This window comes from Camellia sinensis, chromosome 14 (assembly GCF_055761805.1).
Source record: "Camellia sinensis isolate YWXY chromosome 14, ASM5576180v1, whole genome shotgun sequence".
NCBI lineage: Eukaryota > Viridiplantae > Streptophyta > Magnoliopsida > Ericales > Theaceae > Camellia > Camellia sinensis.
The window spans coordinates 60,378,822-60,402,697 of record NC_138974.1 but is presented as its reverse complement, the minus strand read 5'-3'; the positions used below and the strand labels follow the sequence as shown (position 1 = coordinate 60,402,697).

General features: G+C 40.5%; 3 protein-coding genes across 5 annotated transcripts; all 3 read right to left on the bottom strand.

Moving 5' to 3' along the window:
* Nucleotides 1-11,442: 11,442 nt before the first annotated feature.
* LOC145807774 (uncharacterized) lies at nucleotides 11,443-12,390 on the bottom strand. The gene is made up of 4 exons (XM_082906597.1): nucleotides 12,258-12,390; nucleotides 12,063-12,175; nucleotides 11,890-11,959; nucleotides 11,443-11,793 (listed from the first exon to the last, which is right to left on the bottom strand). The coding sequence occupies exons 1-4, from the start codon at nucleotides 12,339-12,341 to the stop codon at nucleotides 11,683-11,685; spliced, it is 378 nt and encodes a 125-aa protein (XP_082762723.1). The 5' UTR covers nucleotides 12,342-12,390; the 3' UTR covers nucleotides 11,443-11,682.
* Nucleotides 12,391-13,452: 1,062 nt separating this feature from the next.
* LOC145807019 (uncharacterized) lies at nucleotides 13,453-14,848 on the bottom strand. Its single transcript, XM_082904917.1, has 3 exons — nucleotides 14,777-14,848; nucleotides 14,324-14,539; nucleotides 13,453-14,235 (listed from the first exon to the last, which is right to left on the bottom strand). The coding sequence occupies exons 1-3, from the start codon at nucleotides 14,846-14,848 to the stop codon at nucleotides 13,453-13,455; spliced, it is 1,071 nt and encodes a 356-aa protein (XP_082761043.1).
* A 771-nt stretch (nucleotides 14,849-15,619) lies between these two features.
* Nucleotides 15,620-17,472, bottom strand: LOC145807391 (uncharacterized). Of its 3 annotated transcripts, none has more exons than XR_014350452.1 (4): nucleotides 17,421-17,472; nucleotides 16,794-16,898; nucleotides 16,467-16,655; nucleotides 15,620-16,113 (listed from the first exon to the last, which is right to left on the bottom strand). XR_014350452.1 is itself a non-coding variant. In XM_082905471.1 (4 exons), exons 1-4 carry the CDS (start codon nucleotides 17,447-17,449, stop codon nucleotides 15,958-15,960), a joined length of 342 nt encoding a protein of 113 aa, XP_082761597.1. In that variant the 5' UTR covers nucleotides 17,450-17,466; the 3' UTR covers nucleotides 15,620-15,957. The 3 variants fall into 3 exon arrangements, 1 of the variants encoding a protein (XP_082761597.1); XM_082905471.1 differs by having other exon boundaries at nucleotides 16,467-16,518; nucleotides 17,421-17,466; XR_014350451.1 differs by lacking the exon at nucleotides 15,620-16,113 and having other exon boundaries at nucleotides 16,317-16,655.
* Between the last annotated feature and the right edge of the window lie 6,404 nt (nucleotides 17,473-23,876).

Genomic DNA, 23,876 nt, shown 5'->3' with positions numbered 1-23,876 from the left:
CGTACAGCGCAAACTTCCGCCGAAACTCGTCATCCGCACCATCACTCTCAGTCAGATAAACTCTCAACTGGTTCAAAGGAATGATTCCTTTAACAGCTCCAACCTCTTCGTAGATATTGGGATATGCGTCTATTGAACCAGTGAACTACACGTCATTGCCTTCTGACCGTATACCCAATAAGACATGCACTTCCTCACAGGTGAGCCTCAGGTGACGGCCATGAACAGTCAACGAACACGTGTCGGGATCGAAGTTCTGTACCAACCATTGGCACATGTTGTGATCTATACGGGTACACTTTAACCCCAGGAGGCCACCGAACCCAATATCAATGACTGCCTGCTTTTGTGCTTCGTTACACCGGTTCACGATATCAAAAATTGCCTTCAATGATATGTGGACTTGCATTTTACTCTGCAATGTGATTAACGTGAACATTAATACAAAAAAGTAACCAACATTGTGTCGATAGCAGGTCCTCCCCAAATGCAGTTACGAAAACACTACGCACGTAAGTACCTTTGCAGATTTCTTTGCAACTTCTTCGCCCAGTTCCTTGGCACTTGCCTTAGCCATGTCCTGAAACCTCTTCTTCTCATCACAGGGGAGTTCCTTTCACCTTTCCCCAATATCCTTTCGGCTCTGTAAGTGTTACACCAACGTGACGCACATACAGGACAAAAATGAGCTGTAAGTCCAAAATAATTGTCAGCAAAAGTTGTATCACTCGCAATGTGTGCACATTTTCTGGTATTTACATATGTTTGCACATACAAATTACTATTTCGCACACAGTTGAAATAAAAACGGACATGGAATTTTACAAATAATCGGAGTTTATAAGAACATGCAATATGGCTTCTATGACTGCTGGAAATCGCTGAATGCGACACAATAGAAGCACATGACTGGTGCGCGCATGGAATAGAAGTCCATACTTTGCTATCACAGCAGTCACGTGTTTCCATCACGGTACTCTACTTACTACATGTCTGCACACTAACCATATTCGGTCCGGGGTTGTCTGCTTCTCGTCTTTCCTTCAATTGTTCCTGGCTGCAACCATTGTCAATTTCGGTGCAAGTATATGTTAGATATGGATGGATATATATGCATATACGTACACAATTTGTGACACAAACAAATTTGGTCCCAACTACATAATAATGCATCCGTAATGTCCAATTTTGGTTGCTAAAAATATAATAACCACATCATTTCTGCAACAACAATTATAAATGGTCCAAATTATTTTGGCCCTTACTTTTGGTCTCTAAAATCTTAATTTCTTGTGAGTACAAACTGAAATCTGCACAGGCGCAAGCTATGAGTTCAAAATATGTAATGCAGAATTGTGCAAAAATACTGTCACATGTTTCTGACGAGAGGGATTCGTACTGTGAGCCGCTTTGAAGGACACGGATCGAACCTGTAAAAAATAAATGGCCCAAGTGGCCGCTTTCGACGAGGGGGCTCGGTAATGTCAACCCTTTCCATTCCTGAACCTTTACCACTTGCCTTCAATGCTTTCCTTTGCCTGTAACAAATATCAGCGTAAATGAAATTTTGTTCAAGGCCAAATTACATCGGTGGTATGTACGTTTTGTGCATCCTATCATCTTCGTCGGTTAACTTTCAAGTTAGTCAATCTTGCCTTCCCATTTCAAAAGTTGTGCCATCTTCGTGAAATTGGTAACGTCGTTTTCCGTTGTCACCGAAAATGATGAACCGAAGTGGTTTAGTATAACTCAGTGAATTATGGATTTCACAAATGCTCTCCGCAGAATACGCGACATGTGCCGTATGTGCACATATTCTGGTAAGAAATCGACACAGTTTTAATCCATTACACGAAATTCATGGTGCAATTTGAGGCTATCGCAAATGTGTCAAACTCAAATCGCACAACCTCCTGATGGCAGTACATAACGGCACAATATGCCATACACGAACAGACCGTGGTATTTAGTAGGTACAGGAAACATAACCTTGCAAACCTAACTGTATCAAATACTGAACGACATAAACTCATAGTTGCTTCGCATTGTCTGACATGTCGCCCATATCCAATTACGATAATTCCTGCAAAGAATTGCATGCAATATTCATAAGGATGCAGAAAGAACGTTACTCCCACATTGTAACAAAACGAAATTGACTGTTAACAACTTACAATCAACGGACCATTGAGTCGTACGTGCATTGTACGAGTGGTACTTTTCGTTTATTTTCAACTACGATATGTTGTCGTTAATTTATGCAGATATGGCATGCCACTGTTTTACGAAAATTAATTGGCCATATGTTGTACTCGTTTTATAGTATTTACGACTTGAAGCCCGAATCAACAACCAATGCGCACACTTGAAACAGGGCCACATCGGACATTCAACCCAACAGCACCCATACGCAACTTACCTTCATGCAGAGAAATAAAAACCCGACTACACTGCTCAACGAAGACCGTCTGCCAGTTTGGAACTCCTCAATGGCAATATCAGTTTGTCACCCGTGTAGTTTGTATACCTAATCGTACGTATGGTTTCAATTACCTAAGGAGGAACAGTTTCATAGTTCATAAATGGTAATGTCGTGCGAGTGGAACACAGTAGGTCATAATAATAATGTGCTCCGAAATAAAAAATAGACAGACTCACACATGCCCGAGAAAATGGTGACTGTTACCGTCGACGACCTGGCGCAGTCGAAATGGAGACACAGAGAGAGAGTGTGTTACTGGAGGTGGACAGCAAAACCGAAATGGAGAGAGAATGAGGGACAGCAAAGTAGCCGAAATTTGTATGGGAAATGGAAATGAGTTGGTGAGATTAGAAAGGCTACGGTATGTGTGTCATCATGAAAAGTACTGCGTCTGTGGGATTTCAAAAGCGCTGTCTGCCGACTTTGGTTTTTGTTCCAAATTTGGGAGGGAAACGGAAACGTACGTGACACTACATATTAAGGCCAAGTTTGGCAAGTTGGGAAAAAAAACCAAAAAGTCAAAAAGTTATTACTATTCACAGGAAGTCAAAAATTACGCCTACACAATTCCGAATTCTAATTTTGCCTTACACATTAATTTATACAATTTTGTAATACACATTTTTTTATAAAAGTCAAAAAGTTAACCCAAACATCCACATTTTTTTCATCCACAAAGACAAAAATTGCACTTTTTATAAATGTATTTTTTCACTTTTTGTGAAATATGAGTTCCGTTTGGGTTAGGGGTTGAAATGATGTGTGTGAGAGGTGATATGACTTAAAATAATGTGATCCAAGTAAAAATATTGACTTTTTGACTTTTGGCTTTTTGTAAACATGCCAAACCAGCCCTAAAAGGTGGTTAGGAAGTTGCTATTTTTATGTTATTTTAGTATTTTCATATTTTTTAAATTTAATTTTTTGTGTTTTCAAAGTAATAGATTTTGTTGTACTTAGATATGATGTTTGTGACAGGAAATTTGCACTGATTATGTGTTAATGCTGTTTGTCCCAGTGTATGGATCAGACAGGTCTAAGCTCCTCCAGGCCGTGTCCAAATGATCAAGCCCACCAGATAACCTGCAGGCAAGTTCAACGGGGAACGGAGTAATCCCCCAGCGAACTCTCCGACGAGCAAGTTGTTGGAAAGAAGCAGAGTATATGGGAGAGGATTCCAGATAGAGAACTTAACCTTTTTCTTGTCTACAACATTTGCTTATATCCTTTTCTCATCATTTCGTTGTCCCTTCTGACCTGCTCTCCTTGCCGAAAGCCTATGTTGTAGCTTACCTTGCTCAGGGTAAGGGGGTCCTGTTCCGACGGAGAGGTGTTGTCGTAATAAATGCTTGCCTCAAAGGTCATGGAGGTGGTGCCAGTGGTGGCGGCGATCGTCGTAGGGGGCGCAAAGGTCGTCCCCGAAAGGCAAGTGGAGGATGAGGCTGTTGGCCCTGGGCCAAGGAGGGAGGGACAGCCTCAGGGGGGTCTTGTACCTCAAGAAGGAGAAGTCGGTAGGACCGCAGGGCGGCTGGAGGGAGAAGAAGGCCCAGCCAGAGCAGGGGCAGATCACCTTGTAGGGATTGTAGAAGAGGCAGCCTTGCGCTCGGCCTCCAGCTTCAACGAGGCTGAGCTGCTAAGGGGGTTATACTTTGCTCAAATGGAGGTAACCACCTTAGCAGGGGCCCTGCTGAGGAAGGCGGGGGGTGCCAAACTCAAGGCAGATGAGGCCAAGGCCCAGCTTGCAAAGTTGAAGGAGAAGAGTGCAAGTTGGGAGAGTGCCCACACTGAGCTGCAAACGGTTCAGGCGGAGCTGGAGGACACACGCCGCCAGGTTGTGTCGCTCGAGTTCCAACTTGCTGGCGAGCAGAAGAAGTTCGACGAGGCGCAAAGAGCCTGTGCCGCCGCGGTCGAGCGACATGAAGAGGCTATGAGAAATAATGAGGAGCTGGTCAGGCAGAAGGACGAGGTGGATAGCAGAGTGGGCGATCTCCAGAGGGAATTGGAGGGCGAGCGCGCCAAGGCAGGGAGGAGAAAGGGAGGCTCCATATATAGGGACTTGGAAGCAGAGAGAGTGAATAAATCAACTTGATTTTTTACAGGTATGATATACTGAATAAATCAGAAAATATGAACGGTTTGGATTATCAAAATTGGGCCTAAAAGTAGGCCCGAAGGCTCTGCAAGGACGGGCACAAGGAGGGGCTTGCAAGGAGAGGATCCTTGTACGGGGAAAGGGGGTCCCAGTCTTAATTCATTCTGTCTTTTGTTAGTGATTTTTTGGCTTATGGACTAAAAATTAAAATGAAGACTGTTTGGTTTGTTTTTGGGAGAGTTGTTTTTGAAAAAAAATTTGGGGAGAGAGTTTAAAAATTTTTTGGGTTTGTTCTTTTAAATAACAACAGGAGCTTGACAAAATCAAAGCATATTGATATCAAGTTCCTAGTTGTAAAAGAAAGAGTGCAGAGTGAACAGATTTCCATAGAGCACATTAGGACAAACTCCATGATAGCGGATCCACTTACGAAGGGACTACCACCCAAGGTTTTTCATGAGCACACTGCTCAGATGGGTGTTGTTCTATTTGAGAACATTCTGGTTTAGTGGGAGTTTGTATTTATATTATTGCTTTATGTCAGCCTTGAGTTTTATCTATGTAATTTGATTAATTTCTGCAGAAATGAAATATTCTGTTTATTACGCTCTGTTACGTATTGTGAAGTATTGATCTCAATAAAGTTAAGTAGGACCAGTTGGAAATAGGCATGTATGGATCACATCACATGTAATTTCCATGCTACGCATCCATGATTGATCTATGTCATTTAGCTGTATTAGTATACGTGACCATTGGTGGGTCGAGTTACGATTGATGTAATGAAGACCGCTTTGATCCTATATTAATATAGTTAATGGACAAGATTGTTTGGATACCCTCAAGTTATGATAACAAATTTCTGAGCTCAGTAAAGTTAAGCAAATTTTTCAGGATACATATGTGGTCCAGTGGGAGATTGTTAGATAATGTCTCAATGAGACCACATAATTGAATGTGGTGTTATCATTTATAAGAAGCCTACAATTTAAGTGATTCAATTTAGTTAATAGGCTTAAAAGTATATGTGTTATGGACCTAATGTGTAGATACTAGCTAGTTGTATAATTTCTATTTCTATGAGTGGCAGAAATAGAAATTAAAACATATTGGTTAAAATTGGTTTTCATTCCTTTTGAACTTCCACAACCTTTCAGTCTTGAAAACCAATAAATAGAAATTAAAACCAATAATGGTTAAAGTTGGTTTTCATTCATTTTGAACTTCCACAACCTTTCAGTTTTGAAAACCAATTACAACCTTTAAAAGGTTATGGTCCCTATTCCTTCCCAAGTGAAAAAGCTGAAAAAAGAAGAACACTGCCATTTTATTTTCTAAATCCTCTCAAGGAAAAACATAAGGCACCAAAGGGGAAAGGATTAGAAGGCAATAACATAATCAATAACAAAGAGTTCATTGATAATCACGCTTCCGTTTAACCGTTCATCAATGGATTCAGGTATGTCATTTTGTCTTGATTTCTTGATAATACACATGGTAAATGATCAAAAGTGTAAGGTTCATGTTCTGAAATTTATGTTAACAATGGTTGTATATTTTGGGAGAGTTGTTTTTTTGGGAGTTTGGGATGATTTGATATTTTGGGAGAATTTGAGTAGATGTGTGTGAGAGAAAAAGTGATTGGAAAGGAGAGAGGAGAGAGAGAAAAAGTGATTGATTGATATCTAAGTGAGAGAAAGTGATTTTGAAATTTTTTTTACAAAACTAAAACCAAACAATTTTTTAGAAATTTTTTTCTTTAAAACTCGTCTCCCAAATGCAAACCAAACATAAATTTCCGTTTTCCCGCTCTGCTATACAGGTTATACAGAGTATACACCTCAATCTCATTCTCACTCCCCCTCACTGTCACACTCACTCCTCCTCCACCGAACCCAGCCTCACCGGCGACCACTCCCGACGGCCACCCACTCGTAAACCCAACCCACCGCTGTAGCCCTCATTTTCTCTGCTTCGCGAACCATAGCTCGACCGCGACCACCATCGGCTGTAGAGAAGGAATTTGTTGACGATAACGTGGGCTTTCAGGCCATAGATGAACCAGGTTCGTCCTCCAAACGCTGAAATAAAAAAGTTAGGGTTGTGATTCACAAAATATATTTGAAAATTACTGTTATGCAGATAGATAAATGGTATGCTTGAAAAATGCGGCACATATTGTGACGAACATTTATGCATTTACCTTTTAGAGTTAAAGTATAAATTTTGCAGAACGTAGTATGAATACGCAGAAACTGATCCAATATAAAATGAAAGGATCACATCTTTGCAGAACATAGTATGATTATGCAGATTGATAATTAGTTGAACGAATGCATATAGTTGTGTAATTTTCAATGTGTGATTGATAATGTGATTTTGCTGAATTTGTTGTCAATCACGCATGAATTGTTGTAATGAACTGCTATCAACTAATGTGTTAGCTGCGTGACTTGAATTAACTATTATCAACATTGGTAACTATTATCAAACTGAACTTAAATGTTCATAACTATTACTGATTTGTTGATAAGTATTTCAGTGTGCTTTGTTGAAAATCACATGTGTCATTTGTTGATAACTATTTCAGTTTGATAACTACTGAATCACAGTCTCCAACAATCTGCCCCTAATCATTTCACTTCAGCATGATTTGTTGATAATAGTTGTTTAACATGTGTGATTGATAATTTACTTGACATTGACCTGATATGTTTGTAAAACTGCCATGTTTGTTCAGATTGAAAATGCTATGTGTGTAACATGTGTGTAATTAATCACAAATGCTATGTTTGAAACTGCTGTATTTGTTCAGTTTCAAAATGCTACGTGTGTACATTGAGCTGCGATGTTTGTTAAAATGCTATTAACAGTTTAGTCTGTGTAACCTCTGTGCAAATGCTATTAAACATGGCAGTTTGAACAAATAGATGTTTTCAGTAAAGATACACTCTGTCCCTCAAATTAAGCTAGACCTGCTATTAACCCCATCAAACAGAAGCATAGCAGACCACTACAAATTTCTCATGTATGCGGATTTAAAAAATGGCTTCTTCTTCTAACATTAGCAACATAAGATTACAAACGAGGCTGTGCAATTGTGGAAGAACCGCTGCCATACGTATTGTCAGAACAATAAGAATGGAAATGAAGGGCGTTTGTGCTTTGTTTGCCCATCAAAATATGTAAGTATGTATTGGAAATTTTAATCCTTTAGTAGTCACAGTAATATTTGTCGTATTCAACTAACTGATTGTCATGCATTGTAGAGTACCACTCCCACTCCCCATTGCAATTACTTCAACTTCGTGGCTGAAGATGATGAAGGCGTTATGTCCACAATCCCTTCCAACACTAGAGCTGGTGATGCTTTAACAGTAGAACACTTCAACGATGTAAGGACGATGCTTCATGACTTGGGAAATGACCATGGTCGAAGGCTTGAAAGGATAGAAAATATAATCAAAGCGATGGTGTATTTCATTATTTTTTCTAGGGCCTTGCTACATGCCCCTAATTTTTGGCCCCCTAATCCCCCTAAATTTCAAACCAAGGCAAAAAAAAAAAAAGGGTAAAAAAAAAAATTTGCCCAAAACGACGTCGTTTGGGGCATTAGGGGGATTAGGGGGGGCATTTTTAGGGGGACAAATCATTTTCCTATTTTCTATCATTGAGAAATGATTTGTCCCCCTAAAAATGCCCCCCCTAATCCCCCTAATGCCCAAAGCAACGTCGTTTTGGGCATGTTTTTTTTTTTTGCCTTGTTCTGATTTTTCGGGGGATTAGGGGCCCCCAAATTCGGGGGATGTAGCACAGCCCTTCTATCATTTTGTACTTGATCATGTAACTTTCGTACTTGTTTGTATTTTGGGAAATTGAATGGAAGTTTGTACCAGTTTTTGTTGTATTGTACTTCATTATGTAAGTAATGTTTATGGAATGAATTTTATTATGATGTAACTTATGTAACTTACTTAATAGCTTTGTGGAATGAATTTTATTATGGAATGAATGTACGGAATGAATTTTATAAGTTATTATGATGTGACTTATAATGTTAGTCTGTAATGAATTTTGGGAAACATTGGTGTCATTGTAAGAGCTTTGTGGATGCTATTTGGCAGATCTGTGGACGAATTTTGTGGATGGTATGTGGATTCATTTTTGTGGATGCTCTGTGGATGAATTTTGTGGATGCTTTATGGATGACTGAATTTTTTCGGTGCATTGTCACTTATCTGTGGCCTGTTTTCTGTTGCAGGTTCTCTTATCTGGGTGCATCAATTTTGGTTGTAATGAACAACTTCTGTTATGTGTTGCAGGTTTGTTTGTAATTAACAGATTTGGCAAATCTGTTATCTGTCAACTAGTATCTGTTTGTCACTTATCTGTGGCCTCAACTATTATCTGTTAGCAAGTTGAAAGCAGATATAGGATGCGTGGTACATTTCTTCACCATCGTGCTGACTTCTTCATTAATGAATATCAATACTCTGTTTCTGCATGGTCTATTGTATATTTTTTTGTTTGGAGGGGAGCTGATTAGTTCATAACAATGCACAATGGGAGAAAAATTAGTAATGCACAGGTTGACCCCATGGGGTATGCTTCTACACAACCGTCGTCTTTGAAAAAACAAAACATTTTGTGCCCATATTGATGGTAAGAGTGTATGAGACCGTTGGCTGGTTGTGCACAATTTTTGTTTGCAATTACAGCTTGTGATTCCAGTCAATGATTCCGACACTTAAACCTTGTTGTCCATATTGAACGATTCACAAATATGAAGTAATCAACAAAACGTAGGTTAATGATAGTTTCTGATATCGGTCATTGACATTACAAAAAAATTACCTTGTCATCGTACCAACAAAAATCATAAGACAGATTTTAGTCGAGGACGGTGACCCAAAAAAATACCTTCAACAAATCATTTTGATGAAGACGTTAACGCATGCACCGTTGCAATGGTTAGCAGAGTATGACGGTCTGTTAGTTTCTAAGTCGTTTATTTTCGCGCGACGATGCCATCTCACAAGACTACGCTTACTATGTCATACACATGTCCAGGTCTGCTAATCCTCGCTCAAATCAACAACTTCGGAGTCTGAGTAATCTGAAAGGTCAGGGTCCGACACCAGTGCAGGATCCTCCATTATAGCCTTTATCGCAGATGCCGGGTTCGATCCATGTATCTTCGACTCTGCCTTTGCGTCCTCTATCTGTGAGTTCCTAATGAGTCGACGAGTCATTTGATCAACCTCACTTTGCAAACGATGCCTAAGTTGGGAGTCGTTGACATGAGGGAATTGCCGCTGCATTTCAACCGATCGGGCTTTTGTGACCTTCAGAAAAGCACATCGACAGTGGTGTTCACACTGAACTCATTTGGCAAACAGTGAAACTGGAATTCCAAAATACTTCCCCAGGCAAGCATCTTGTATTGGGGTGCAGTTGTAATCCCGTAGAGGTTCAAAACTCCACAGTGGGAACCCTGTTTCAAAGAAACGTCGATCACCGAAGGAATCAATATACCCACCTGCATAATCCAATTCTGGTGACTTCGGTCGGGAGCTGCCAGCCGTTGCAAGTGATTGTCCACGACCACGTTTACCGTGGTGTGCATCCATAGGTGTGAAGCTTCTTGATTGAGTCCAACTTTGTTTTCGCAGGTTCACGAAGAATATATGGACGCAAAAACAAAACCAAATGCAAAGGAAACAACACTGGTTGCAAACTTTTTTGTGGTTGGTAGTAAATGTTAAATTACCTTCAACCCATAGTCATTAATACGTTGGTGGTAGGTTTAAAGACGTGAACACACTTATTGTTGTTTGGTGGCAACAACTACCCAAACTGCGTAAAAGCAACTTAATGACTGCGGGTATTGCATTTAAAGGTTCGGTGCAATTGGAACGGCATATGTATCTGATAAGAGCAATTTTGCTAACCTTTATGGATGAGTAGACATGTAATTGGGTTGGGGCACAAATACAAATGACGAATGTGACTGTATGATGAACTGTGGGTGTGGAAATCAATGACAGTGGGATAGTACTGATGGAAGGTACAATGCATGTGTGTTGGAAATGCCAAATAATGGACGATCAGGGGTACTGAACGGATGACTTGGTGCATGCAAGAAGGAACGAATTTTTGCAAGATGAATTCGGCCAGTTTGAGAAATTAATACGATGTATGTCACAATGCATGAGGTCTTCTGCAAACATACAAGTCATGTACCATATATTACAAATACTTACAGCATAGTGTTGTGTAATATTATGAATCTGTACATTCCTTTAAAAAAGTAGTCAGTAAAATAAACCATACACATATTCCTACAAAATGTCCGATTCAAACAAGATTGAAGCTATTGTTGAAGCTCATGTTGCTCCTGTATTCCAGCAGTTGCAAGCTATCTACGAAAGGCTGAATGAAGTGGACACACGGTTGTCAAGTTTGGAGCGGCAAGTCGGCGCTATCAAGCAGAACGTTGATTGGCTGACCGATGACAAATTGGCGGCGGACGAAGCGAAGTCTGATAAGACAATGGATGAGGACAGTCAGTCAGACAGTACGGACAACTCTTCAGAAGACGCTGCTGATGATGCAGCAGATATGTAGATTTGATTTACTTTTTTTTTATCCTTCCCTGTAAGCCATGAAAGTTTTTTTTTGGCTGGAGTCATATGTGCTAATGGGCTGATATATAACTTACCTACGAAGAGTATTGAGTTTTCATTCATAATGTGGTTTCTTTCATTTTTGAAAATTAATTTTCCCTTTTTTGTAATTAAATTATAAATTAACTTCGGTAACAAAAGCAGCCGTAAATTATATACAGTTACAGTCGCATTCATCCGAACAAGAAACATGCGTAAACAAAATAGTACTAAGTCAGCAGCCACGTCGACATGTTTGATCCATGTTTACATCGACATGTTTGATCCATGTTTACAGTTGGTCCATATTTACATCGTCCAGCAAAAACAATACTGGGGACCCATAATTAACATCCATATTGAAATCAAAGAATAAAAAATTAGTTAAACTCCTATTGCCACCCAAATTACTGGCGTACTGGCAGCCCATTCCCATCACTGGCCTAGCTTGTGGCATTGCTCATATGAAGGCACTCCCGGTACTCTGCGATCTTTGCATTATTGACATCCATAACGATGTCAACCAACAACTTATGACGCACAGAGGGAGCGAACTTTGTCCACAAAAATCGTAAGACAAATCAGTTAAAATTGGAGGACGTACGAGGAAGGATTTGATTGACAAATGGAAATTAAGCGGTAGAATGTACCTTGTGTGGACCGGGGCTTAAATCAGGTTGCTGCATGAATTTGATGACGAACATCCCACAGTCAAACGTGCTACAAAAATAATTTCACATTAAAGTTGTCGTCAATACGTAATAGGTTCATTAAGTCAGTCATGCAGCTTAGACATTAATGTGAGGGAGGGATTGTGGATTACTCGTCCAGTTGTTGTACTGGCCTCTCGTCTAACATGCAGCGGTGGAAGGTACGCACGTCTGTAACATAATCATTTCCAAAGTGTAGTTGCAGCAAGTCGTGCATAGTTTCAACCTGTTCCACAAGGTTGAAGTTGGTTTACGTAAAGGATGTTCAAGTTTTTTGTAGTGTTCAGAAATGCACCAGAAGGACATACCAAAATTTTAGCTGCATTTAGCTTCCTTTTGTTCGGTCGGTTGGATGGGACTGAGTCGAATAGGTAGGCTACACGGTCCACCATATCAATTTTAACGCACAACCAATGCACTCCTCTGTAATTGAAAGGCACGTAAATCTACACGAAAACACAACGGCAGACCTTGTTTAGAGGCCATGCAAACATGTAATGGCTTTCATATTTTCGTTTTAATATAGCGGGATGAACATTGATATTACCCTCTGGCATGCATCAATCGCACCAGTGTATCTGTCATGTCCGAAAAATGATGTGACGATATGTTCATGGTCCAGAGGTTGCATATCTTTATTTAGAATCATAGTCTGCATGTGTAATGCGTAAAGGTCATTGACGGAAACATTTGTCAAAATATGTCATACACAATACACAACGTAGCTTTAAACACTTACTTACCGACAGATATACGGGAAAGAACCAATCAGTGTGCCTCCCGTCATTGTGTAAATCCCTTTGTCGATTAGTCAATTGCACCACCACCAAGTTGATTGGCTGGAACATTGCATGCAAGACACAAGGCAAGTTGATTAGAAAGGTTTCTGAGTTAGGGGTACTGAAAAACGCAGATTCATATTTGTGCAGCCAACACTTACAGTGTCGGATAGCCACGACCCTGGTTTGAGCGTGCGCATGTCACGCCGGGTGCCAACTTCACATGCCCGTCCATGAAGATTCATGGAAACAACAATGTCCCTACAAGCAATAAATGATCCTTAGAACGATAGTTATTTCACAGTGGACTGTCATTGAAAATTTGCAAGTAGTAAATGAAACAATACATTTCATTTTTGCTATCGTCAAATACATAGTGAAGAAGTTTTTGTTCCTCCGCCGATAACAACCCTTCGCTGTCCAACATCGTCAACGAGTCCTACAAAAATAAACAGCCAACTAACAGTACACATTTCATAAAAATATTGAAGCTTATATTACAAGGTCTGTAGTCATAAAAAAAAACGTGAAATGATGTAAAAACTGTGAGCCTCAGAGTTTTCCCAACTTGTGATGTTTGGTGCGGAGTTTGTTAGAAATGTGTACTAACATATGGCAGCAGTCATAACTGCAAACATGCAATTCTTTGACAATTAGTACAATACAACACAGATGATTGTAAAATTACTGATTCACATTATTGATGTGGGCATGAATTGGGTATTCACAACTTGTGGGGCATTAAAGGCAGTATTTGTACCTTGTTCACGTTGTCCACACAATCAACATCCACAGGTGAACTGCTGTCGTCAACTCCACTATTTGTTTTGCTATCGATGCACAATTGCATATCCCCGACCTCAGTGGCTTGAACTCCACTTCCGCACATTTTTCCTTTTCCTTTTCCTTTTCCTTTTCCTTTTCGTCTTCCCTTCGCACTTCCTCTAACGATTCCAGTTGCTCCCAATGGTTTGCCAAGCTTAGTAGGAGAAGTATGCACATCGCACGCCACGTTCTTCACGCCCACTGACTGAAGGTCAGGACTGTATTTATCTTCAGTTTCATATGTTTCCCCTGACTGAAGGCCTCCCTTCTTGTTGTTGTCCCCACCTTCTTCGATGTTCAGCTTGTGCCCATCATGCAAATGACTTTTGTCCCTTGCCAAGGTTCCCTTCAAAATATGTTGTTGGTGATCCACCCCTTGTACATCTGAAATATTACACTCCATTGGGTTAACTTCGTCCGATGGTTTGACCACGCCATCCTCATGCGCCTCGACTCCAACAGCAGGGTCCACACCCTGTTTGGCCACGCCTGCCGGTTGCGGTGTAGAGAATATACCTTCGATGAGGTGGTGTAGCATTTGCTTCAGTTCACGTAAATTGGTTTGTTCAGTGAACGGTTCGTTGCAGCCCAAACTGAAACGTTGAAGCAGTTGCTTCAGCATTTCCTTCAGTTGAGCAACATTGGAGGAGAGGTTAATGATACACACATCATTGCCTTCCACCTAATTATACATACACATTCGTGAACTTAGTCTTACAAAATGATGTGGCTCAACTGTGTGAAAATTGCGTAATGCTTGGATGGATTACCTTGTCATTGCGAACAACTTGCTTGCCTTCGAAATGTCGCAACATCTCCATTAAATCTGTTTGGTTGTGGAGAACTTGCTTCATCATTTCCTTCAGTTCACGAATGTCGGACTCCAAATTGCTCATACGGACTTCATTGTACTGTCCTGTTTGTTGGTTCTCGACATGGCATGCATCCATGTCAACATCATCGGCGTTACTGTAATCAAACTCCACCTAATCATAGAAACGCATAAATGAAGTCTGACATTGTATGTTGAAGACAAGTGGGTCGTTGGTGTGAAATGTGCACAGTGGTAGGAGTGCTTACCCCAATTGTTGGGAAATTTTGCTTCCTTCTGATACGTCGCAGCGTCTCCCGTATTTGGGTATCACCCCAATCATGAAGCCGAGGTGTGGACCGCGTCGTAGTCGAGCTCAGACAAACACAATCAAGGTACAACAACTGTGGACATTAAGGGGCACACCATAATTAAGTTGTTCTTCCCACAGAAATGAACTATATTCAGTAACAATGACATTCATTATTCTCAATTTTGCAGTGGAACGTACATAGCATACCGATTTTGTTGAGGATGCTGTCAACTTTATAGGCACATATCATGCAATGTTTTTTGGGGAAAAAATTGTACAGCACACCAAGGACTTTATTGATGAAACCAAGAAAAAAAATTTATGTACATGTTCCCCTCTTCGCAACGTAGTTTTAATTGGTTCCTCCATTGAGGTTCAGCATACTTTTTGCCCTGTACTCTTTGTTCTTAAATTCATGACGGTAGTCACACAAAATTTATTTCTGCAAGTACCATACTTGGTCAGGAAGAGTGCTGTTTGTCGTACTCACAAAGCAGGTACCATTGTATGTCCCAATCAAGGCCAATTTGTTGAACCATGACAGAACAATGCATGAAACACATGAAGGGGGGAATGGAAAAAAAATTCAAGGTATTGGCATACCATTAGCAGGAAAACACATCCAGTTGCACCGCGATGACCTTTATACTTCTGAACACCGTTGTGAAGGAATTGCAGTGTCAACTTTGCCCAATTACAAGCTCGCATACGATTCACGTCCTTCACGGCATGAATGAACGATGGCTTCAACCCGGTCATTGTGGTAGGACACAACATGGCCCCCAACACGTACAGCGCAAATTTCTGCCGAAACTCGTCCTCCGCACCAGCAGTCTCGGTCAGATAAAGTCTCAACTTATTCAAAGGAATGACTCCGTTAACAACTCCAACCTCATCGTAGATATTGGGATATGCTTCCAATGACCCAACCAACTGCACGTCATCGCCTTCACACCGTATTCCCAATAAAACATTAACTGCCTTACACGTGAGCCTGACTTGACAACCATGAACATTCAATGAACTACTGTCAGGATCGAAGTTCTGTACCAACCATGCGCACAAGTCGTGATCTATACGTGTACACTTCATCCCCAGGAGGCCAGCAAACCCAATGTCAATGACTGCCTGCTTTTGTGCTTCGTTGAACCGGTTAACTAGCTCAACAATTGACTTCAATGATATGCGGAGTTGCCTTTTACCCTGCACATTTTTTACCCTTAAATTAATACAAAAATACAACCAACAATGTCAGCAAAGCAGGACCTAGCCAAATGCATTTACGAAAACATGAAGTACGTAATGACCTTTTCAGACTTCAGTGCACATGGTACTACTTTGGCGTGTTCCTCAGCGCTCGCCTTAGCCATTTCCACAAACCTCTTTTTCTCATCAGAGGGGAGTGCCTTCCACCTTTCCCCAATCTCCTTTCTAGTCTTTAACCAAGAAAATGACAGACGTACAAGACAAGTAACAACTATGAGTCCGAAATTACTGTAACTACAACTTTATGCCAAACGCAATCCGTGTGCATTGTTGGTAATTAAATAAGATTGCAAATACAAATAACAGTTGCAGCAAAAAGTCAGCGACAAAACGTAGCTGGACTTTTACAACGAATTGAAATTTACAAAAAACAATAGGAAGGTGACATTATTACATGCTACAATCCTACAAACGCGAAACAATCACAAGCCCACTACGACCATTCAATACAACGTGTGGATAGCAACCCAGCGATGTGTTTCCATCATAGTGTATTATAGAGAATACAGATTTCAACACTCACCATTTTTCGTCGAGTGTTGTCTGGCCCTTGCATTTCCTTGAATTGTTGCTGGCTGCATGCAAGCATCGTCAAGCTTATCATCACTAAATGTGAAATATGAATACATATATATATATATATATATATATGCAAGTTTTTATGTCAAGCTGGCCCCGAAATCGGCATAAGACAGCTTTCGTACATCCGGGACTGAATCGACACCAAGTTAAACATTTTCAGACATGCGGAACAAAACCAATTTGAAACATCACAAACTGAACTTTGACAAGGCGTGTAATTTCAGTACGAAATATGTAATTCCAGATTGTCAAAATAAACAACTAGTACCTGTAACAAATGAATGGTGCAACTGGCCGCTTTCGACAAGAGCCAGCGATAGTGTCAGACATTTGGATATGTTGTTCGGCAATTGTCTTCAATCTTTTCCTTCCCCTTATGAAAGAGCAAATCATACAAATTAGATGGAAGGGAGAATTACAGGGGTGGTGTACACATTTTGTCCGTTGTCTAATTTCGATCGATGCACTTTAAACTACCTAAATTGTGACAGTCCATTTCAAATGTCGTGGACATTTTCGGTCAAATAGCTAATGTCGTTTGTCATTTTTAAAACAAAGATTGTAATGTCAATTGATTGAGATTATGTAAGTTCAGTAAAGTTATAAGTTGACTACAACAAAAAGTACAGTTGCCACGTATATGCATATTTTCTGATACAAAACAGTGAAGAGTTGAAATCAAATGGACGTAATTGAAACAAAAGTTCAAATTGATGGTGCAAAGCGAGGCCATTCAAAATTTGTGCAAAACAAATAACACAAACACAAAAGTACAAGGGCTGCTGTAAGAATTGATCCAGAAAAAAATCAGCGTATTCCTTGGTGATGGATTGCGTTTGTTTACAAACATATGTACGAAACCAACTGGTAGCAAGTCTTTAAGGAGAAAACTAACATTGTTGGTGCGAGGTGACCAATATCCATCAGATGCAATGACGACAACTCCTGCAAAGTATTGCAATCAATATTTACAACAACACAAACAAACGGCTGCAACATGTGGCTGTTAACCTTAAAATTTTGCATAAACACAAACAACAACACGCAGAATTTCCCAACACATATACAGATTTTGAAACAGACAAAAGAAAGGGCACACATGGAAATTTTGCATTTCGTTCACACAGCTTACAATTAAAACAATTATGTGTACAAGCGATAAATGCATAATTTCCCAAATCTTCAAGAGGAAGGACTACATTGTGTTTTTCATTTAGGGCTGAAGGACTACACGCACATACTTTTATGAAGGCCCGACTACAAATGACAAAGAAGCAACTGAACTATTTCATGACGGGGTTAAACAATCAGGACACGATTCTTCTGTGACAGAAATTGGTGCTCATCCCAGGCACGAAAACCAGATGAAACCCCATCCATCAAGTTGAGGGCTTCAATTTCCTACTGAGCAACTTGGTTGCAGAGAATCGAGGTGGCTGCATCGTGGCCCATGCTCCATTACCTTCGGGTGGTCAGATCAGAGAAGAATACTTTTCCGGGCGTACAAGCAAGTTTCATCAATTGTATGTCACAATGAAACAAGCAAGGAAATTGAAGCCCTCAACTTGATGGCTGGCCTTTCCAACAACTTCAGCGGCCGGAGACGTTGGCTGAAAACCAATACCTTCTCCCCACCTGAGTCGGACAACCCTAACAGATTAAGGAAGAAGTTTGGCTTCAGTCCTTGTCTAATATCCAACTTTTCTAAGATGTGGTCCATCCGGGCATCGTCAATGCCCTCTGTTTCTGTGGTTGACGTGTCTGTAGGTGAACTCTTTAGGAGGGATCTCAACTGTGCGTGCACATACAGTGTGCTCCCATCCGAGGTGATGTTCAACTTCTTAACTACCTCCTAAAGAGTTCACCTACAGACACGTCAACCACAGAAACAGAGGGCATTGACGATGCCCGGATGGACCACATCTTAGAAAAGTTAGATATTAGACAAGGACTGAAGGCAAACTTCTTCCTTAATCTGTTAGGGTTGTCCGACTCAGGTGGGGAGAAGGTATTGGTTTTCAGCCATCGTCTCCGGCCACTTAAGTTGTTGGCAAGGCCAGCCATCAAGTTGAGGGCTTCAATTTCCTACTGAGCAACTTGGTTGCAGAGAATCGAGGTGGGTCAATCCTGGCCCATGCTCCATTACCTTCGGGTGCTCAGACAGTGGGCAGATCAGAGAAGAATACTTTTCTGGGCGTACAAACAAGTTTCATCAATTGTATGTGACAATGAAACAAGCAAGACTGCCACTGCCTGCCAAAAAATATTTCTAACGTACCCATCCATTCTCATTCTGCACGAAGGTCATAAAAAAGACAAATGAGAGTACGCATTCATGAACTCGCTCAATAAAGTCCAGACAGCCTGCAACTCATGAATGACAGCTACCTTCCTCTTCAAATGTAACTGCTGTATATATATGCAAGATGATAACTTCAATAGAAAGGTAACCGTCATTCAAAAGTTGCGTGCAATGACAGGCAAGGTTGTCCATTTCTACAAATTAGATTTTCTTCGTGAATTGCCAGGGCTTGTTGACCTCTCTGAATTTCTTCACGTCACCCTTACGACAGTTCGTGAAGTTGAAAAACTGAATAACTTCGTTAAGCAGTTGAACATCACCTGGGATGGGAGCACACTGTATGTGCACGCACAGTTGAGATCCCTCCTAAAGATTTCACCTACAGACACATCAACCACAGAAACAAAGGGCATTGACGATGCCCGGATGGACCACATCTTAGAAAAGTTGGATATTAGACAAGGACTGAAGCCAAACTTCTTCCTTAATCTGTTAGGGTTGTCCGACTCAGGTGGGGAGAAGGTATTGGTTTTCAGCCATCGTCTCCGGCCACTTAAGTTGTTGGAAAGGCTAGCCATGAAAGTGAATGCTTCAACTCTTGATTCAGAATTGGGTGTGGGAACGAATAGCTCTCTACAAAATTTGGAAATCGTCATCCTCATTTCAACTCTTTCAATTGGCTTTCCTATGTTTTAAGTTGAATACCGTCAACTATGCATGAACTTCAGCACTGAAAGAAAGAGTTGTTTACTGTGTTACACGGACTCGGGTACGAGTCCCAGGTGCGGTATGTATGTACAGGTCCGACTCATTAAATCTTAACCCTACATTCAATGGTACACAGTGTGGGGAAAAAATATCATATTTTTAATCTAATATGTGCCATAAAATGGTACTATATGTAACTCACGGTGTCAAAATCACATTTATAGTAATTTCACAATAATTTGCACATATAATAATTGTGTTTTATACAATTATATAAGAAGTGTCCGTTGAAAAGTATCCGACACATATCCCATACCCTTGTCCGACTCTCAGGTGTCCGACATAGGTATTTGATCTATTTTGAAGAGTCCGTGTACCACAGATTGTTTCTAAACATAAGTTCTGGCAATATAAAATCACCGAGTACTACAAAATTTAAAGCACAATTCAACCGAGTGTGCTACCTATTGCGGAAACAAGATTAGTCATTGTTTGTTTATCGAGTTTCTTATTTTTTCTTTTTTGGCTACTCGAAAAAAAAAATTTGTTTTTCCCGTGCCAACATTACACAAATTTCTTTTAAAGTCTTCTTTCGTTATATATAACCCAACCTAACAAGTTCGCCATGTAAATGCAGAACACCTTTTATGCTTGTTGCTAACTACTATCATACCTATGTTCAACTTGCAGCACTGATAGCAGAGGGAAGACTTCCTATTCGGAAAGGAGAAAATACAAAAATCGAGTACAGAACAGTTCCTATTGGGTCCATTTCGGTTAGCAGAGGGAAGAGTTCCTATTCGAATAGCACAAAATACCAAAATGGAGTACAGAACAGTTCCTATTGGGTCGATTTCGGGTTGGGTGTGAAGGTATATGCGAATGATAGAAGACAAACAAGGAGACAGATAATGTACCAGCACGAAATAAAGGAAATACCAACCGGATCAGACGAACCGACGGTGGTGCTCGATTAACCCTTGCGGTTGTGCTCCACCGACAAAAATCAACTCAAAAAAAGTATTTACGCATCCACTTCCATGGCTAGCCTTCCCAAGAACTCAAGCTCAGCACTCAAATATTGTTCTCTGTAAAACCCTACAGCTACGGGGAAATGGAACAACGGAGAGACGGGCAGACAGAAAGACAAACAAAGAGAGAGGTCCGAGATGGAAGAGAGACGGACGGGCCGACGGAACTTACACCTCTTCTGAACACTTCGGGATTTTTTAAAGTTTTATACTTGTTCTGACAACCGACACCTTTTAATGAAAACTGACATCATTTATAAATTCATTTTCTTCATAAAAGTTACACCTTGGAACTTTATATCTTTACATTACATTAATTTTCTTAGTAAAAGTTACACCTTGGATCTTTTCTAAAAACGAAACATTCAGCTTTCATTGAGATTGGTCTTCTTTGGGAACTTATATCTCTTGTAAAAACGAAACATTCAGCTTCGATGATTGGTCTTGGGAACTTGTACCTTTTGTAAAAACTCACAAAGTTTACAACTATTCCTAAAGTTTACACCTTTCCTAAAAAGTTACACCTCCTCTCGGAAATATTTACAACTTCTTGAAAAATGACACATTTTGTGGGAAAACCTTTTTCGTAAAATTTAAACTTATTATTTCAAGTTACACCTTTAGTGAAAAACAAAACTTACATCTTTTCTATGGTCATTTACACCTTCTTCGGACAAACATACACCATATTTGAAAAGGTTATACCTTTTGTCAAATAATTTCTTGGTGTGTTTGGTAACGTTTACGTTTTCAGTTTATATTTACAAAAATTTTATAAACTAGTTTTTGTTTATTTTTTGAAAAACATAAACTACAAACGCATTTGGTAATTGACAAAATGTTTAAAAAAAATTTAAAATATAAAAAAGAGTGAGAAATGGCGAGTGGTGGCAAGTGGCAGCAGAAGACGGTGGTAGAAAGTGGTGACGGTGAGTGGTGGGTAGTGGTGGTGGTGGTGGTGGTGGGTGGGTGATGGTGGCAGGTGGTAGCGAGTGGGTGGTGGTGGTGAGTGGATGGGTAACGGTGACGGGTGGTGGGTGGTAGCAAGTGGGTGGTGGTGGCAGGTGGGTGGCGGATGGCGGGTGGTGGTAGGTGGTAGGTGGTGGCGAGTGGTGATGGTGGGTGGGTGGGTGGGTGGGTGACAGCGGCGGTTGGTGGGTGGTAACGAGTAGGTGGTGGTGGTGATGGTGGCAGGTGGTGGGTGGTGGTGGCAGGTGGGTGGCGGATAGCGAGTGGTGGCGGGTGGTGATGGTGGGTGGGTGGGTGACGGTGGCGGGTGGTGGTGGTGGTGGTGGCGGCGGGTGGTGGGTGGTGGTGGCAGGTGGGTGGCGGATGGCGGGTGGTGGTGGGTGGTGGCGGGTAGATGACGGATGGTGGTGGTGGTGGTGGGTGGGTGGGTGGGTGGGTGACGGTGGCGGGTGATAGGTGGCAACGAGTGGGTGGTGGTGGTGGCGGGTGGCGGGTGGTGGTGGCGGGTGGGTGCGAGGTGGGTGATAGGTGATGGTGGTGGTGGTGGCAGGTCAGTGGCAGGTAGTGGTGGGTGGCTAGTGGTGGCAGGTGGTGGTGGCAGGTGGGTGGTGAGTGGTGGTGGCAAGTAGGTGGTGGTGGCGAGCGGTGGATGGTAATGGCAAGTGGTGGGTGGTGGCGGTTGGATGGCAAGTGGGTAGTGGGTGGTGGGCAGTAGTGGTGGTGGTGGGGGTGGGGGTGGGGGTGGGTGGTGGTGGCGGAGGCGGAAGACGGTGGTGGAAAATGGTGGCGGGTGGTGGCTAGTGTTGGGTGGTAAAAAAAAAAAAAACTGAAAGCTCAAAATGGAAACACATTTTTTGTGTTTTTATTTTTTGGCCAAATTTATAAACTAAGACCACTGATTTATAAATCAAAAATTTTGCCAAACAAGTTTTTATTTGAGTTTTTTAAGTTTTTGTAAATATAAACATAAAACTGAAAACGTAAGTGTTACCAAACGGCCTTAACAAACTTTATCAAAAGCTTATCTTCCATAAAACGTGTAAATTTTCAAAAAAGGTCTAACTGTCTTCACCAAAGATGTTAGGGGTGAGCATGGTCCGGATTGGACCGGATTGGGATAAAACCAAGACCAATCCGTTATTTACGGTTCCTAAAAAATTGGAACCAATCCAATCCGTTTAAATCATGGAACCAATCCGAACCAATCCATTTAAATACGGATTGGATCGGTTTAGGACCACGGATTCACATAATTAAATAACAAAAATATATATATAACACTTGAATTTCATAAAAATATAAACATAGCGCTATATTAGTTCCATAATAGCAACATGTTTTTCTATAATAACGACATACTGTTCTAGAATTTAAACAACCATAAGAAAACTGGTTTCACCATAAGTATTTAGACCATTGCAAATTAAAACTTAAAACTAACAAACAAAAGTAATAAAAGAAGATATTATACGATTTTAGGTTTGAGTTTAGATTTTACATAGAATAAGAAAAGATACTATGGGGGAGGATGTATAATAAAAATATAGACTATTTGTATACGGTCCGGATCGGTTCCAATCCGGAACCGTGGGATTCAATCCGGAACCAATCCGTGAACTACGGATTTTTAATTATTCAATCCGGAACCGAACCACGGATTCAAAAAACCAATCCAAACCTATCGGATTGGACTGGACTGGATCGGATCGGATTACGGATTTCACGGATTCCTTGCTCAGCCCTAAAAGATGTAACTCCTATTTAAAAGGTGTACAATTTTTTAAACATGTTTGCTTCACAAAAGGAGTACCTTTTTAGAAGAGGTGTAAGCTTTTGAAATAAGGTGTAAACTTGCTGAAAACATATTTTCCATAGAAGGTGTAAATTTTTTAAAAAGGTGTAAGTTTTGCTGGCAGAAAAGTTGTAATATCCCATAAAAAGTCTAAATTTTATGAAAACAGTTATTCACAAAAGCAGTAACCATTCAGAAACGGTGTAAGCATTCCCACAAAAAGGTGTAATCATTCAGAAAAGGTTTATGTTTTTAACAAAAGGTATAAATTTTATTCAAATACTTCTTCCATGCAAGGTGTATATTTTCAAAAACATGTATGTAGTTTTCACAAAACATGAAAGATATGTCACAATGGTGTAACTTCCCATTGAAGGTTTAAAATTTAGGAAAATATAATTCAGATTTCCATAAAAGGTGTAAGCATGTTCAGAAAAGATGTAACTAATTTCAAAAAAGGTGTAAGTTCTGTTCTCATAAAAAGTGTAAGTTCCAATAAAACGTGTAAATTTTTTAATAGACATGATTTTTAATAAATTAGTAACATCT